The sequence below is a fragment of the Lithobates pipiens genome, unplaced genomic scaffold (genome assembly GCF_037356315.1).
Source record: "Lithobates pipiens isolate NorthernLeopardFrog02 unplaced genomic scaffold, aLitPip1_a1.2 Scaffold_8, whole genome shotgun sequence".
Lineage (NCBI taxonomy): Eukaryota > Metazoa > Chordata > Amphibia > Anura > Ranidae > Lithobates > Lithobates pipiens.
In genome coordinates this window covers 64,343,909-64,362,637 of record NW_027507903.1, presented here as the reverse complement: position 1 = coordinate 64,362,637, position 18,729 = coordinate 64,343,909, and the positions used below count along the sequence as shown (strand labels likewise).

The window sequence follows — 18,729 nt, the reverse complement described above, 5'->3', positions numbered from 1 at the left end:
TGCCATTAAACTCTATTAAACAAGCACTTTGCTAAAAGCGCATCAACCTTCTGCATGTCGCATCTTTTTATGTGATTTAATAAAACCGCTTGTTCTAATAGAGCCTAATGGTGGCGAGCATAAAAGTGCAACGTGCCTAAAACGCACTACATACAAGTGAAACATCTGTAATCCATCTAGTTATCTTCACATTCATGGTCAAAGCCGACTTGCATTGACATACATTGAGATTGGAGGAAACATTGGTAAGGTTATTTACATGAAGTTGATACTATTTCTATTTATTTTTTTAATGACTGTGTCCAATGGTGTCCACCTATGCCACATGTATATATGCAGTCACATTAAAAAAATGTTTTTATTCTCTTATATTTTAATAGGACTGGTGGCTGTTGAAATGACAGAAAGAAAGACTTGCTTTTGGCGACATCAGAAGGGAACGCCAGACACTTACCTCTCAACAATAGAGGCTATTTATTACTTTATGGTGGACTATCACATACAGATTCTAGCGAAACATTACCATGGTGAATATGACAACCTTCTTTTCTTCTATTCATTTATGTACAAATTGATCAAAAATGCCAAGCATGCTGCTGGAAAATAATAAAGTAATTTTAGGGGGGAGGACTAATGGGGTACTTTTACTTAAGCTGAAGTGATGACGTGACCAAAACTTTGGTTTGGCAGCATTGCGTGCAATTGTTTCTACGCGTGCCAATACTATCCAGTACGAATATGGAAAATTCCAATGGAAAAGATTACCAAGATAAATCCTGAGATTTTTGTATCAACAATAAAATCATACTTCTCATTCCTAAGCTGATTAGTGTGTTTTTCTGCTTATATAGTTTAACCAAATTGGTTGGTGGATACCAACTGGGAACATTTTGTTGACAATGTTTGGTCACGATATTTTATGCTGTTGTATGGGCTTCAAAGGCAGCCTTTCTTTGATATACACAGAAGCTTTCTTCATATAGCTAACCATTCTTGCTGTAGAAGCAGCTCTCATATGTGTTAACATCTGTGTAGAACTGTAGTTTTATTTGGACATGATATACAAAAAGCTGTTGCTTGCTTCCTAAATGAGGCCCTCGCATATTGAGTCTTTAGTTTCCAGAAGAAAAACTTTAGTTCTAGGAGTAAATTTCATATGTTTAGTAAGCTTCATGGGTGCCAGAGCATGAATAAATAGGATTCACGTAATTCAAAAGGAAAGTTTAGATAATACGTCAAACAGTCCATACAGTGTCATATCTAAATATGAATTTGTGTATAATAGTTTAGCTGGAATTACTGAATGGAAAAGGGGAACATCTTAATGTGCAAGTCCACTAGATAACTGAAAGGTTTTAATACCATAGGTATTTCTCTTTTTGTATAAAATTTCTTAAAGCTGAACTCCAGAGAAAACAAATTACCCTTAGGCCGCGTACACACGGGCGGATTGTCTGTCCAACTTAGTCCGCTGAACAGTGTTTCAGCGGACAATCTGCTCGTGTGTGGGCTTCAGCGGACTTTTTCAGCGGACTGTCTGACAAACAAAGTCTTACGGAATTTCCGAAATTTTGTCCGTTCAAACTTGGTTTCAGCGGACAGTCCGCTCGTGTGTAGGCAAGTTGGACGGACTAAGTATGGCGCATGCTCAGAAAGGATTTACACGGCCGAAGGTTGCATTGCAGTGTATAGGACGTCGTTTTTCTAGTCCCGTCGTACGTGCTGTAGACGTCATCGCGCACGCTTTCAGCGGACTGTCTGCTCATCGTGTGTGGTCAAGTCCGTTCATGCAAATTTTGAACGGACTGTCTGTCGGATTGTCTGACGAACTTAGTTGGCCAGGCAATCCGCCCGTGTGTACGCGGCCTTACAGTAACTTCTTACTGAGCAGGGCTAGCTGCTTGTTTTGTCTAGGAGATTATTTATAAGGTGATATACAGTATCTCACATAAGTGAGTACAACCCTCAAATTTTTGTAAATATTTTATTATATCTTTTCATGTGACAACACTGAAGAAATGACACTTTGGTACAATGTAAAGTAGTGTATAGCTTGTATAACAGTGTACATTTGCCGCCTCCTCAAAATAACTCAACACACAGCCATTAATGTCGAAACCGCTGGCAACAAAAGTGAGTACACCCCTAAGTAAAAATGTCCAAATTGGGCCCAAAGTTTCAATATTCTGTATGGCCACCATTATTTTCCAGCACTGCCTTAACCCTCTTGGGCATGGAGTTCACCAGAGCTTCACAGGCTGCCACTGGAGTTCTTTTCCGCTCAATTGAGTTTAGGTCTGGAGACATCCTTGGCCAGTCCATCACCTTTGCCCTCAGCTTCTTTAGCAAGGCAGTAGTCATCTTGGAAGTGTGTTTGGGGTTGTTCTCATGTTGGAATACTGCCCGGCGGCCCAGGCTCCGAAGGGAGGGGATCGTGCTCTGCTTCAGTATGTCACAGTAAATGTTGCCATCCATGGTCCCCTTAATGAAATGTAGCTCCCCAGTGTCGGCAGCACTCATGCAGCCCCAGACCATGACGCTCCCACCACCATGCTTGACTTTAGGAAAAACGCACTTCTCACCTGGTTGCCACCACACACGCTTGACGCCATCTGAACCAAATACGTTTATCTTGGTCTCCTCAGACCTCAGGGCATGGTTCCAGTAATCCATGTCCTTAGTCTGCTTGTCTTTAGAAAACTGCAAGCTTTCTTGTGCATCATCTTTTAATAGATGCTTCCTTCTGGGACGACAGCCATGCAGACCAATTTGATTCAGTGTGCGGCTGAGCACTGGCAGGCTGAGCACCCCACCGCTTCAACCTCTCAAGCAATGCTGGCAGCATTCATATGCCTATTTCCCAAGGACAGCCTCTGGATATGACGCTAAACACATGCACTCAACTTCTTTGGTCGACCGTGGCGAGGCCTGTTCTAAATGGAACCTGTCCTGTTAAACCGCTGTATGGTCTTAACCAACGTACTGCAGCTCAGTTTTCAGGGTCTTGGCAATCTTCTTATAGCCCAGGCCATCTTTATGTAGAGCAAAAATTTGTTTTTGTTTTTTTAGATCCTCAAAGAGCTTTTTGCCATGAGGTGCCATGTTGGACTTCCAATGACCAGTATGAGAGAGCGATGATGCCAAATTTAACACTCTTGCTCCCCATTCACATCTGAGACCTTGTTAAACCCCATGCACACAATCAGAAATTCTGCCAGCAAAAGTAGGATGTGAGCTTTTGGTCAGAAATTCCAACCATGCGTATGCTCCATCGGACTTTTGCTGGCAGAATTCCAGCCAGCAAAAGATTGAGAGCGGGTTCTGTATTCTTCGGTCGGAAAAAGTTCCAATCAGAATTTCCGTTTGTCTGTACAAATTCCAACGTGCAAAATTCCTATGCGTGCTCAGAAACAATTTGACACATGCTGAGAAGCATTGAACTTAATTTTCTGGGCTCGTCATAGTGTTCTTGAGCAGTGTGAACACTGTGTACGTGGCTTAATGCTAACGAGTCACATGACACCAGGGAGGGAAACTTTTTATTTAGGGGTGTACTCACTCTCTTGTTCTAATCGATTTAGATATTAAAGAGGAAGTAAACCCTGATGGGTTTACTTCCTCTTTGATTCCCTGCAAAGGTAAAGCATAATGGACTACTATGCATCGCATAGTAGTCCATTATGTGTCACTTACCTGAAACAGGAGCTAGCGAAGTCACCGCTGTCCCCTGTAGTTCTGAGCGTCCATCTTCTTGGTGGGTCTCGCTGTTTCGGCGCTGTGATTCGCCAGGGCAACGATGACATCACTCCCACGCATGCGCACTGGAGCCGACACTCGCGGTATATCGCCGCGATCTGCGGCTTACCCAGTACACCTGCGCGCCGCTGTCTACGGCGCATGCGCCGTAGACAGCGGTGGCTGTCTTCAGGTAAATATCTCCTAAACCGTATAGGTTTAGGAGAGATTTCTTGGACCTACAGGTAAGCCTTAATCTAGGCTTACCTGTAGGTCAAAGTGGTTTGTAAGGGTTTACAACCACTTTAATGGCTGTGTGTTTAGTTATTTTGAGGGGGCAGCAAATTTACAGAAGCTGTACACTCACTACTTCACATGGTAGCAAAGTGTCATTTCTTCAGTGTTGTCACATAAAAAGATATAATAAAACCTTTTCAGAAATTTAAGGGGTGTACTCACTTTTGTGAGCTACTGTATGTACCTCACTCGTTACTTCGTTTCCCTGATGGCTGTCATTCTTCTCCAATGTCCGATGCTCTTGGATGTGGGCGGGCCCCTGGCATCCTCCTATATAATGCAGAACTGCTGAGCCTACATTCTACAGGATCATGTCAAAAAGCTGTGACCAGGATAATCAGCTGCCTAAAGTGGAAGAAACCAGTGGGAGTGAGATATAAGGTAAGTTTATCACCTTGTAGGCAAAATGAGCAATTCATTCTTTGCAATGGGAAGGGGAAACCACTCCACTCCAAAATTCAAGTTTAAAAAGATTTTGGTGTAACCTATTGGCAATTACAGTGGTGTGAAAAAGTGTTTGCCCCCTTCCTCATTTCCTGTTCCTTTGCATGTTTGTCACACTTAAGTGTTTCGGAACATCAAACCAATTTAAATAATAGTCAAGGACAACACAAGTAAACACAAAATGCAATTTGTAAATGAAGGTGTTTATTATTAAAGGTGAAAAAAAATCCAAACCATCATGGCCCTGTGTGAAAAAGTGATTGCCCCCCCTTGTTAAAACATACTATAACTGTGGTTGTCCACACCTGAGTTCAATTTCTCTAGCCACACCCAGGCCTGATTATTGCCACACCTGTTCACAATCAAGGCATCACTTAAATAGGAGCTGCTTGACACAGTAAGGTCCACCAGAAGATCCTTAAAAGCTACACATCATGCCGAGACCCAAAGAAATTCAGGAACAATTGAGAAAGAAAGTAATTGAGATCTATCAGTCTGGAAAGGGTTATAAAGCCATTTCCAAAGCTTTGGGAATCCAGCGAACCACAGTGAGAGCCATTATCCACAAATGGCGAAGACATGGAACAGTGGTGAACCTTCCCAGGAGTGGCCGGCCGCCCAAAATTACCCCAAGAGCGCAGCGACGACTCATCCAAGAGGTCACAAAAGACCCCACAACAACGTCCAAGGAACTGCAGGCCTCACTTGCCTCAGTTAAGGTCAGCGTTCATGCCTCCACCATCAGGAAAAGACTGGGCAAAAATGGCCTGCATGGCAGAGTTCCAAGGAGAAAACCACTGCTGAGCAAAAAGAACATCAAAGCTCGTCTCAATTTCTCCACAACCCATCTTGATGATCCCCAAGACTTTTGGGACAACATTCTGTGGACCGATGAGACAAAAGTGGAACTCTTTGGAAGGTGTGGGTCCAAGTATATCTGGCGTAGAAGGAACACTGCATTTCATAAAAAGAACATTATACCAACAGTAAAATATGGTGGTGGTAGTGTGATGGTCTGGGGCTGTTTTGCTGCTTCAGGACCTGGAAGACTTGCCGTGATAAAAGGAACTATGAATTCTGCTGTCTACCTAAGAGATCCTGAAGGAGAATGTCCGACCATCTGTTCGTGTACTCAAGCTGAAACGAACTTGGGTTCTGCAGCAGGACAATGATCCTAAACACACCAGCAAGTCCACCACCGAATGGCTGAAGAAAAACAAAATGAAGACTTTGGAGTGGCCTAGCCAAAGTCCTGACCTGAATCCTATTGAGATGTTGTGGTATGACCTTAAAAAGGCCGTTCATGCTCGAAAACCCTCTAATGTAACTGAATTAGGACAATTCTGCAAAGATGAGTGGGCCAAAATTCCTCCAGGACGCTGTAAAAGCCTCATTGCACATTATCGCAAACGCTTGGTTGCAGTTGTTGCTGCTAAGGGTGGCCCAACCAGTTATTGGGTTTAGGGGGCAATCACTTTTTCACACAGGGCCATGATGGTTTGGATTTTTTTTCACCTTTAATAATAAACACCTTCATTTACAAATTGCATTTTGTGTTTACTTGTGTTGTCCTTGACTATTGTTTAAATTGGTTTGATGTTCCGAAACACTTAAGTGTGACAAACATGCAAAGGAACAGGAAATGAGGAAGGGGGCAAACACTTTTTCACACCACTGTATATTGTAAACTTTACCGGCTGTTGGCTTGTAGTTCGCAATGAACTACCATGGTGCTGTGGTAGTTCATTGATTCTTCAAATAATAAATGCAAATTTTATTTTTTTTACCTGCAAAAATGTTTTGTAAAAAAAGGTGAACTTTTCCTTTAATGGATAACAAGGAGAAGTTAAAATGATTTCTGGACAAGTTTTAGAGGAGCGTTATTAGAGTTGGCTTCTAGAAATAATTGGGGGGGGGGGGGGTGTTCTGGAGACCTGGTCTGGATTGAAAGCAAGCAGAACGGGGCTAAATACAGAGCAATTTCAATCTCAAAAGAGACCTGAGGCTGGCAAAGTTTCATGCTTTCATTGATGATTACTCTAAACATTAGTGAAGCCAAGGTGCTGAATGTCTTGGAAAGTCCAGAATTGAATATAAATAAATGTGTGTGGCACAACTTAAAAATTTGTTGTTAACCAATGGTCCAATGGTCTTCACCCAACCTGTGAGTAATCTCTCTGAGGGCGAGTTCCTTTACAGCCAACACAACCAACACACTCATTTCAAGCATACAGAGTACATACAATGGTCCCGATGAAGTAGTAATACTATATAGCATCTTCAGACAATGGACTGGATGGGTATTCATAAAATCAGCTGTGTAAATCCTATACAGTAAGAGAACACAATGAGCCCGAATAGTAGGAGAAGCAATATCCAACTCCAGAATGTAAGGCATTAAATTAAACACCTATTTGATGTTATGTGCTAAAACACAAGAGAGAGAAGCACAACCTAGTGCAATAAAACGTTTAATAAATTACCATAAAGAAAAAATGTTACGCTCACATGATCCCAATGTAAAACTGCATCCATGAATCGCCACAGAGTCTACAAGAAGCTGCACAACAAACAATCCATCCGAGTGCAGCAGAGTCTCCTGTTTGTGTGATGTTGCTGCACAGCTGTCCCAACAAGTTGGTCAGAGGAGCGGATGTAGGAGAGACCCACTGTCAGCTACTTTGAGTGGCTCTCTTAGACCAGCTACTGGACTGATTGAGAGACCAGTTCTGATGTGACCTGTGGTATAGAGGATCAACATATGGGTTGCCTAATGCCGCGTACACAATCCGCTCGTGTGTGGGCTTCAGCGGACTTTTTCAGCGTGCAGTCCGGCGTACTAAGAATTTCGGATTTTTCTAATTTCTGTCCGTCGTACTTTGGTTTCAGCGGACAATCCGCTCGTCAGTATGCTAGTTCGACGGACTAAGAATGGCGCATGCCCAGAAAGGATTTACACGGCGGAAGGGTGCTTTGCTGTGTCTTGGACTTCCTATTTCTAGTCCCGTCGTACGTGCTGTATACGTCATCGCGCAAGCTTTCGACGGACTGTTTGTGCATCCGTGTGTGTGGTCAAGTCCGTTCAGTCGAAAGTACGACGGACTGTCCGTCGGATTGTATGACGAACTAAGTACGCCATACAGTCCGCTCGTGTGTACGCGGCATAAGTCACATTGCATGTTTCAGAGGCATAGCCTCCGTTCTCAAATGTCATTTAACAATTTTACAAATAAGTAATTTTTCTTCTTCACTTATGTGCACTCCTGAGGTGGCACTGATAATCCACACTGCTGAGGCTGCACCGATTAAACTGCACAGATAACCTGCACTGATAAGCTGCACTTATCAGGGCACTGATGATCAGTGCTCTGATTATCAGTGTAAACAATCTACTAGGGGTGCAACGGATCAAAAAACTCACGGATCGGATCGTTCCTCGGATCAGAGTCACGGATCGGATCATTTTTCGGATCAGCAAATAATAATTTAATTTGCAAAAACCTGTGAAAATTCCACCACCATATAGTCCCCACTGTAATATCCACAATCTTCCCCACTGTAATATTGGCTGAGTATGGCTGGGTATGGCTGAGCATAGCTGAGTATGGGTATTGCTGAGTATTGGCAGGCAGGGTATTGCTGAGTATTGGCAGGCAGGGCATTGCTGAGTATTGGCAAGCAGGGTATCGCAGAGTATCGCTAGAGTATTGGCAGGGTATCGCTAGAGTATTGGCAGGGTATCGCTAGAGTATTGGCAGGGTATCGCTAGAGTATTGGCAGGGTATCGCTAGAGTATTGCAGAGTATTGCTAGAGTATTGGGGTATTGCTAGAGTATTGGGGTATTGCTAGAGTATTGGGGTATTGCTAGAGTATTGGCAGGGTATCGCTAGAGTATTGGCAGGGTATCGCTAGAGTATTGCAGAGTATCGCTAGAGTATTGGGGTATTGCAGAGTATTGGGGTACTGCAGAGTATTGGCAGGGTATTGCTGGGTACTGCAGAGTATTGGCAGGCAGGGTATTGCTGGGTACTGCAGGGTATGTAGGGATGGCTGCTTCCATCTCAGGATCTCTCCCCTCCACTGTACAGGTTAGTACAGAGAGGGGAGAGAGGAACCGGCGTCATGAGATGACGCCGGTTTATTTACAAGTGATCGCTCCGTCGGAGCGATCAGTGTAAACAGCCTGGGTGTAGAAAGATGGCCGCTGCTTCGGAGCTAGGCCGAAGCCGCGGCCTTTCCTAAGGCCAAGACCGCGGAGCACTCCTAGGATCGCGGCATGTGCCGATCCGAGTGGGTTGACCCGTTCGGATCACGGATCGGTGGCGATCCGTTGCACCCCCTACAATCTACTGACAGGCTTATCAGCATAATGGGCAAGTCTGTTTACATATGATTAGCCGTGATTGGACACAGCTAATCACAAGATAAAGGACTGTTGTGGGTGGCTCTTTACCTCAATTTGTGATCAGCTGTGTCCGAAGAACACAGCAATCACAGAGCGAGCCCTATGTGCGCCCCAGGGAGTATGTGGTAGGCATGTTCTGGGAAGGACATCCTTGGACGCTCTCCCAAAATGTAGCCATCTTTCGGCTATAGCACGGTAGTAAAGTGGTTAACGGGCAAACTCAGTATGTAGCAGCTACTTTACTTCACTCCAAAAGGATTTTGTTATATGTTAATGTTTTTTTCCTGATACTGTCTGAATTATGGACATCATATGAATACTGGGAAAAATTTGAATACATAAACCTGAAAAAAAGAACAGTTTGAGTGTCAATATACATCAAAAAATACTCTAACATTTTGATTGGTAAGCTGAAAAATATCTTTGTGCGTTACTATCTTCATGTACGTTCACCAATTGAACAGATGTTACTTTTGTTTTCCTCTTAAAAAATAATTTATATAAAAATAAATCCAGCCAAAAAAGAACAGATTTCCTTTCTAGGAGTTTTTCAATCTGAACATTAATGTGATGACCTCAACTTCTTCTCTGTTTATCACCTTTAAAATCTTGTTGAATTTTACTCAGAAAAACTTTCCCTGGCTTTACTACAAAAATTAGACATTCTGAAGTGTACGTAGATCAGCAACATACTCCTCAAATCAGCTCAAGGTGTCTGCCACTTTTGTAAAATATAGTAGGAAGGAGTGGCATAGCATGAATGCAAAACTAGTTCAATTCCTCGGATGCTACCATTCTTCAGACAAAGTAATTGTATAGGAAACGGGGACTTTAAATGTAGCACTGAGGGAATTGCTATATAAAATGTTTCAAAGCTTTATAAACGAATCAAATAGAATTTACAATGACTTATGTAAAATTACAAATTTCTATGTATATACAGAAAGTTGCTGTTCATAACAGAACACAATAAGATATAAGGTGTGCAATAGACGGATTATGAAGCCCATAAGCCTGAATGCAATTTACAGACTCCACGTTTTCAGGACTTGGATGAAGCAGTGGAGGATACATTACATGAAGAATCTATTTACACTTGTGGGAGTGAACAAAGTTTGGCTGTTAGCATTTTTTTTTTATTTTTTTTTTTGCCACTCCAAAAAAAATGTTGGCACTATATTTTGGGACACTTTTATGGACTTTGTTTTTGTTCTTTGGTTAAATATAGATACACATCCACTTGGGTCTGTGTATATGTGGGTTTTGTTACCCACTCTTTAGCACTTGTTGGTGTGGTCACACATCACAATATACTTTTTTTATTTTAGTTTTAATTCATTTTTATTAGATCGTATAGATAGAATTGTTATCACATTAGAAATTATTGGAGAGAGATTATAGGATTGTGTTGAGTTTATTTTTTTTAGGATTGATTACTTTAACCTAAAGTTAAATCTTTCTTGGTCTACATGACCTTGGCACAAAAGAGCCCCTAATTTTCCACTTCTTAATAAGTGATTAAACTGTACTGACTGGTATATTCAAGGCTTTGGATATCTTTTTATATTCTTTTCCATCTTTGTAACGTTTCATTACCTTGTTTTACACATGTCTTTTGACTGTTATTGTGTACCTACACATGGCTAAGTGTCTAGCCTGCATAGTGCATCCATGTGAGAGCTAACAAACTGACTATTTATATACATAAACTAATTGTGATGTAAAAATCCACAAATGTGGGAAGTTAACCTTGCCATTTTAACCTGTGTGTGCCACCTTCTGTGTCTGTACCAAGGCCAAACATTCCAGGGTATGTTAACTTCTTATCAGGGCCATTTGGGTGATTTCTGTTATTTATGCTTTAAAAAGGATCCAAAAATTTAGACAGCTTGTTTGGTATATTGCCCGTTCATGGCGAATGGTTCATGTTTCCACCTCTATCATTGTTCCCCATTCATTCACATATTTAATCCATTCATCCTCTTTTATAAACTGCCTTGATAGCGCAGCCTAATATTATAATTTTATTGCTGTTTTATTGTTTCCCACCCGCCTAATGGCCGCCAGTGTGGTGAAGATGTTTTCCCCATTAAAATGGCTGCTAACATTCACTTTAATTAGAGTTACTGCTGTAGCCTACTTTTCCTACCCATAAAATGGCCGCCGCTATATTGTAGACAATTTACTAGAATCACCGCTGTATTCTATTTTTACCTACCCGCAAAATGGCAGCTGCTATGTTGGAGACAATTTCCACAACAAGATGGCCATGATTACACTTCCTGTTTCTGGGCATAAATAGAATTGCCCAATTGCATTATTGTTTTTTTTTTTATCACTTTAGGGAATTGTGCTGATCACTTCCCTCTCTATTCATTCTTTTGTGCATTGTGTTCACTTTAGATATAGCAGCATTTTCACCTTATTTAGTTGGATACTGTTCACTTAGTAGCGCGAGGGACTATATTTTATATGTAATTAAAATTGTTTGCCAAGGTGACCTAATGTTTCTGGCTTCTGTCCCTTGGACCAAGCCCACCTGTTCTGCATGGATCCAGGGTAGTAGAAGCAGTTTTAGGTATAATGCCAACATTTTTGAGTATATTATTTTATTCCCAAATTAATCAGGGAGATTGGCCTATAGCTTTTGCATAACAGAGGATTTTTCACCTCTTTGATAATTGTAATGTGTTTGGATTCTTGGAGAAATGGGGAGCCAATGCTGATTTAGTTATTATTTTATCCACTTTCTGACCGCCGTATGCTGATGGAGGTCAGCAGAATGACACAGGTGCACAAAAGCGTGTACTTGTCCCTTTTGTAATTTTGGGATTGTGGGCGCGTGTGCAATGTCCGCCGGTGGCCCATGATCGTGGCGAGGAGAGGCAGAACGGGTAAGTGTCTATGTAACCAAGTCATCTCCCTGTTTGACTAGTGAAATTACAAGGATTTTCTGTTTCCTGTCATGTCAGTGGTAACCCATCCCCTTACAGTTAGAACACACTGAGGGAACACATTTAACCTCTTGATCTACCCCTAGTGTTTAACCCCTTCCCTGCCACTGACATTTACACAGTAATCTGTGGCTATTTTATAGCACTGATCACTGTATAAATGTCAGTGGTCCCAAAAGTGACCGATTTGTCCACCGCAACATCGCATTCCTGATAAAAATTGCAGATCACTGCCATTACTAATAAAAAAAAATAATAAAAATGCCATAAATCTATCGCCTATTTTGTAGACACTAACTTTTGCACAAACCAATCAATATACACTTACTGCGATTTATTTATTTTTCTTCCAAAAATATGTAGAAGAATACTAAACTGAGGAATAAATTAGTTTTTTTTATATATATTTTTTTGGGGGATATTATAGCCAAAAGTAAAAAAGCTTTTTTTTTTTTTCATAATTGTCAGTTTTTTTGTTTATAGCACAAAAAAATATTGTTTGGGTACAGTGTCGCATGACCTCGCAATTGTCAGTTAAACTGACACAGTCCCGAAATGCAAAAAATGCTCTGGTCATTAAGGCTGGGTTCACACTGCTGCGGTGACGAGATCGGATGTGATTCGCACTGCAGTGCAAATCACATCCGATCTCTGTGCGATGCGAGTTCAGCCATACAGATAGTATGGCTGAATTCGCATTGCATTCGGCTCAAACTCGCACAGGACCCTTTTTTGGTCCGCAGCAGAATCTCATCGCATGGCTGTCTGAGTTTGCAGATCGCATTGCGATATGCGAACTGATCTGGGGGTGTCATTAACTTTTCACTGACACTTCCAGCAGTTCGCATAGGGCAGTGTGAATGCAGGAACCCGCAGCGTTCCAGCATCGCAGCAGTGTGAACCCAGCCTAAGGGTGTAAAACCTTCCGGGGCTGTAGTGGTTAAAGGAAACCAGTATTAAGAGAAAAAAAAAGGCTTCTATTCCTGATTTCCTTTTGAAATCGACATTCTTTTCAGAGTTGTTCATAGTAGTCAGGGGTGTTTTTAGAATTGCAACTTAAAGCATTGCAGCCATGCTATCAGCATGACAGCCAGAAAACTAGAATGGTCTGGAGGTCAGTAATGGTTTAGTGTTCCTTTCATGACATGTGTGCTCTTAAAAACGACTCACATTTCTGACCATATTACTTATTCCAGCCATAGAGGTTCGAGGAGCTAGGCAAAATTCAAACAGTGTATGGGCAGGCTGAATTGATCAACTTGGGTACAACCAGCCTGCCAGATTATTGCTAGCAATGATCACCTATAAAACAGAAAATAAACTGCTTGTGATAACAATGTAAATAAAGCTGCAAAACTCTAGTGAGATATCATCACAAAAGTAGAACTGGATAAATAATGTTGCGCCAAAACAAAAAAAGTGAGTCTGAGGCTCCAAAGTGACATAGACGTGAACAATTATCTTGATTGTTGATACACCAACAGGAATCTTCCACCATGTGAAAACCCACCATCAATGAATGGTGTACTCTTACCAGAGAGCAATGACCACCTGTTACGAGGGGTCAAAGAAGGCTTTGGTATCTCAAATTCTCCATTGCCATATCTAAACACGTAAACGGGGGAAGATCAATCCAGGCAACCAATAAGGAAATCACCGGTCATCTGTAGTAACAAAACTGGTTGGGCTAAGGCAGAGGTGTCCAAACTTTTTCAAAGAGGGCCGGATTTGATGAAGTGAACATGTGTGAGGGCTGACCATTTTGCTTGACATTCTTGGAACCTTTAAAATTCGGTGTAAGTGTGTTTGTTCGAGCACTAATACACTGCCCAACAAGAATTCTCTTGCCTTTGTGGCTGTGTGTGCGAAGAGTTGAGCTTGGGCATATTATTTGGATATACCGTATTAATTAGCGTATAACACACACCTTCACTTTAAGAGGGACGTTTCAGGAAAAAAATGTCATTTTAAATAAAGAACTGTGAAGCAAAATAATGGTCAGTGCCCATCTGCAGACCCACCATTGCCATGAATGTAGCCTCACCATTGCCAGGAACGCACTTACCATAGCCAGGAACGCACTCACCATAGCACATGAACGCACTCACCACAGCCAGGAATGCCCTCACCATAGCCAGGAATGCACTCACCATAGCCAGAAATGCCCCCCACCATAGCCAGGAATGCCCCCCACCATAGCCAGGAATGCCTCCACCATAGCCAGGAATGCACAACCATAGCCAGGAATAGGGATGAGCCGAACACCCCCCAGTTTGGTTTGCACCAGAACTTTCGAACGGACCGCAAATTCGTACGAACGTTAGAACCCCATTGAAGTCTATGGGACTCGAACGTTCGAAATAAAAAGTGCTAATTTTAATGGCTAATATGCAAGATACTGTCCTAAAAAGGGTTTGGGGACCTGGCTCCTGCCCCAGGGGACATGGGTCAATGCCTAAAATGTTTTTAAAAATGGATGTTTTGGCGGGAGCACTGATTTTAATGACGATTAAAGTGAAAAAAAAAGTGAAATATTCCTTTAAATATCGTGCCTGGGGGGTGTCTATAGTATGCCTGTGAAGTGCCATGTGTTTCCCGTGTTTAGAACAGTCCCTGCACAAAATGAAATTTAACGGAATAAAAGTCATTTCAAACTGCTTGCGTTTTTAATTTAATATCTGGTTCCGGCAATTTGGATGAAAATCATTGAGAAAAATGGCATGGGTAGCCCCCCGCTTCCCACTATCAGCCCCTTTGGGTCTTGTACGGATATTAAGGGGAACCCCGTACCCATATTAAAAAAAGGAAAGACGTGGGACCCCCAGACCCTATATACTCAGAATAGTAGTATACAGGCGGTGCAAACAAGACGGTCTGTCTAGATTTGTTTTGTTAAGTAGAATCTGTGTGTAATTTTGAACTCGTACATTTTTAATGTGTAGCTCCAGTCAAAAAATCAATTTTTAAGCTTTTTGGAAAACATAGGGAAGGGTTATCACCCCTGTATAATTTGTTTTGCCGTCTGTCTTTTTTCATCTCACTTCCTGTTGTCTCCTTCCGTTTGCAAGTAGGAGACGTTTGTAAGTTGGATGTTTGAAAATAGGGGCCTGCCCTATATGCTCTGCAGAAATGGGGGCCTAAGGTGTTGGTGTTGCCACAACATTGTAAGCCCTCAAAGTGACTTTCTTGGTGGGCGCTGGAGCGCCCTGCTGTGAACGATTATATCAAGAATTGTAATTACATGCCATTGTTGAACAGTGGTAGAAAAATTGGGCCTTTGGTGGCTGTGGTGCTGGTGCCACAACACTATAAGTCCTCACAGTTACTCTCGGTGGGCACAGGAACGGGCCCTGCTGTGAAATAATTATATCAAGAATTGTAATTACATGCCCCTGTTAAACAGGGGCATGTTATTAGGCTTGCGCCTGTCTGCTTCTCCTGGTTGGCCTTCCAGACATGGTAATGGCCTGAAGGGAGATGGGAAAACCAGCAATTGGGTAGTGTACAGTGCCTTGCGAAAGTATTCGGCCCCCTTGAACTTTTCAACCTTTTGCCACATTTCAGGCTTCAAACATAAAGATATAAAATTTTAATTTTTTGTGAAGAATCACCAACAAGTGGGACACAATTGTGAAGTGGAACGAAATCTATTGGATAATTTAAACTTTTTTAGCAAATAAAAAACTGAAAAGTGGTGCGTGCAAAATTATTTGGCCCCTTTACTTTCAGTGCAGCAAACTCACTCCAGAAGTTCAGCGAGGATCTCTGAATGATCCAATGTTGTCCTAAATGACTGATGGTGATAAATAGAATCCACCTGTGTGTAATCAAGTCTGTATAAATGCACCTGCTCTGTGATAGTCTCAGGGTTCTGTTGAAAGCGCAGAGAGCATCATGAAGACCAAGGAACACACTAGGCAGGTCCGTAATACTGTTGTGGAGAAGTTTAAAGCCGGATTTGGATACAAAAAGATTTCCCAAGCTTTAAACATCCCAAGGAGCACTGTGCAAGCGATCATTTTGAAATGGAAGGAGTATCAGACCACTGCAAATCTACCAAGACCTGGCCGTCCCTCTAAACTTTCAGCTCAGACAAGGAGAAGACTGATCAGAGATGCAGCCAAGAGGCCCATAAAAGCAACACAGCTCATCACCCTCAACGCACCATTCCCACTGTCAAACATGGTAGTGGCAGCATCATGGTTTGGGCCTGCTTTTCTTCAGCAGGAACAGGGAAGATGGTTAAAATTGAGGGGAAGATGGATGCAGCCAAATATAGGACCATTCTGGATGAAAACCTGTTGGAGTCTGCAAAAGACCTGAAACTGGGACGGAGATTTATCTTCCAACAAGACAATGATCCCAAACATACAGCAAAATCTACAAAGAAATGGTTCACAAATAAACGTATCCAGGTGTTAGAATGACCAAGTCAAAGTCCAGACCTGAATCCAATCGAGAATCTGTGGAAAGAGCTGAAAACTGCTGTTCAGAAAACGCTCTCCATCCAACCTCACTGAGCTCGAGCTGTTTTGCAAGGAAGAATGGGCAAGAATTTCAGTCTCTCAATGTGCAAAACTGATAGAGACATACCCCAAGCGACTTGCAGCTGTAATCGCAGCAAAAGGTGGCTCTACAAAGTATTAACGCAAGGGGGCCGAATAATTTTGCACGCCCCACTTTTCATTTTTTTATTAGTTAAAAAAGTTTCAAAAATCCAATAGATTTCGTTCCACTTCACAATTGTGTCCCACTTGTTGGTGATTCTTCACAAAAAATAAAAATTTTATATCTTTATGTTTGAAGCCTGAAATGTGGCAAAAGGTTGAAAAGTTCAAGGGGGCCGAATACTTTTGCAAGGCACTGTATATTGTGCTGGAGGCACACAGCACCCACTAACTCCTGCAGATGGCAGATGGCTCAATTAGAGAAGAGCTATATAGGTGGATATAATGGTGTATAGTGCGGTCAGGGCATGCAGACAACAGGCACAATCTCCTACAACTGACTGCAAGCTCTATTACAAAAGAGCAATATAGCTAGCTATATAGGTGGATATAACGGTGTATACTGCGGTCAGGGCACGCAGACAACAGGCACAATCTCCTACAACTGACTGCAAGCTCGATTACAAAAGAGCAATATAGCTAGCTATATAGGTGGATATAATGGTGTATACTGCGGTCAGGGCACGCAGACAACACCCACTACAGAAGAGCAAGAACGCAAAATCGGCTGATAACACAGTGTATACTGTGTTGAAGGTACACAGAGAACACCCACTAACTCCTACAGACGCCAACACACTACACAAGGCCGCCGCGCTGGCGGCCTTATATAGTGTGGGGCGTGTACTACACAGCCTGAGCTATGATCATGACTCTCCTCGCTGCCGGCGCTATGATTGGCCAAGCATGCGGGGTCACAGTGCATGCTTGGCCAATCATGAGCCAGCAATGCACTGCGATGGCGCAGTGCATTGTGGGCCGTGAGTGCCACACAAATTTGGCGCGAACGGCCCATAGCGTTCGGTATTCGCCGAACGCCTGAACAGCCGATGTTCGAGTTGAACGTATGTTCGACTCGATCACGAAGCTCATCCCTAGCCAGGAATGCCTCACCATTGTCAGGAACGCAGCACCATTGTCAGGAACGCAGCACCATTGTCAGGAATGCACAGACGAGCACCAAAGGAGAATCTCCTGTTTACACGGCGGCCTCTTTACTAGAAAGTCCCGTCTCCATTGATGGACAGAACAATCGTCAAATGGCAGCGCCGGAGACGGGACTTTCTATTACAGAGGCCGCCTGTAAACAGGAAATTCTCCTGTGTACGGCGCTCGGTCCCGCCTCCTCCCTTCCAAAGCATATACATCTTTTGTGGCCCTGGCGCTGGGAGATCATCGGGGGCCACAAAAGATATGCATGTTTAAATAACCGGGGGGGCGTTCAAATCGGTCCGCAGCCTGGACTTTGGACATGCCTGTGCTAAGGTATTCATAGTTACATAGTAGGTGAGGTTGAAAAAAGTCACAAGTCCAACCTATGTGTGTGATTATATGTCAGTATTACATTGTATATCCATGTATGCTGTGGTTGTTCAGGTGCATATCTAATAGTTTTTTTGAAATTATCGATGCTCCCTGCTGATACCACTGCCTGTGGAAAGGTAATTCCACATCCTTGTCACTCTTGCAGTAAAGAACCCTCTACGTAGTTTAAGGTTAAACCTCTTTTCTTCTAAATTTAATCAGTGATCATGTGTCTTGTTAAACTCCCTTCTGAAAAAAGTTTTATCCCTATTGTGGGTTCACCAGTATGGTGTTTGTAAATTTAAATCATATCCCCTCTCAAGCGTCTCTTCTCCAGAGAGAATAAGTTCAGTGTTTTCAACCTTTATTCATAACTAACATCCTCCAGACCCTTTATTAGCTTTGTTGCCCTGCTTTGTACTCGCTCCATTTCCAGTACATCCTTCCTGAGGACTGGTGCCCAGAACTGGATAGCATACTCTAGGTGTGGCCGGACCAGAGTCTATGGCTTGATTCACACCTATGCATTTTTAGTGCTTTTTGCATTTTGCAGAATTGCACTACAGCCCATTTAACATGGTTTCCTATGAAACACTTTATGTAGAGCAAATCTGCAAAAAGCACTAAAATTGCATAGGTGTGAATCCAGCCTTATAGAGCGGGAGAATTGGCGTTTTATGTCTGGAGTTGATCCCCTTTTTAATGCATGCCAATATTCTGTTTGCTTTGTTAGCAGCAGCTTGGCATTGCATGCCATTGCTGAGTATATCATCTACTAGGACCCCCAGATCCTTTACCATCCTAGATTCCCCCAGAGGTTCTCCCCCAGTGTATATAGTGCATTTGGGTGGCAAACGCATG

At 42.5% G+C, this 18,729-nt stretch overlaps 1 protein-coding gene across 8 annotated transcripts in view; it reads left to right on the top strand.

Moving 5' to 3' along the window:
- The window catches only part of DTWD1 (DTW motif tRNA-uridine aminocarboxypropyltransferase 1), a 94,648-nt gene that overhangs the window by 42,055 nt on the left and 33,864 nt on the right, over positions 1–18,729 (top strand). For 7 of the 8 annotated variants that reach the window (XM_077473439.1, XM_077473443.1, XM_077473444.1 and 4 more), the window contains one exon: positions 381–527. In XM_077473439.1, the coding sequence (XP_077329565.1) occupies positions 381–527 (147 nt within the window). Of the gene's footprint in view, positions 1–380; positions 822–18,729 lie in introns of those variants that run through there. The other variant, XM_077473445.1, reaches the window with a different exon arrangement.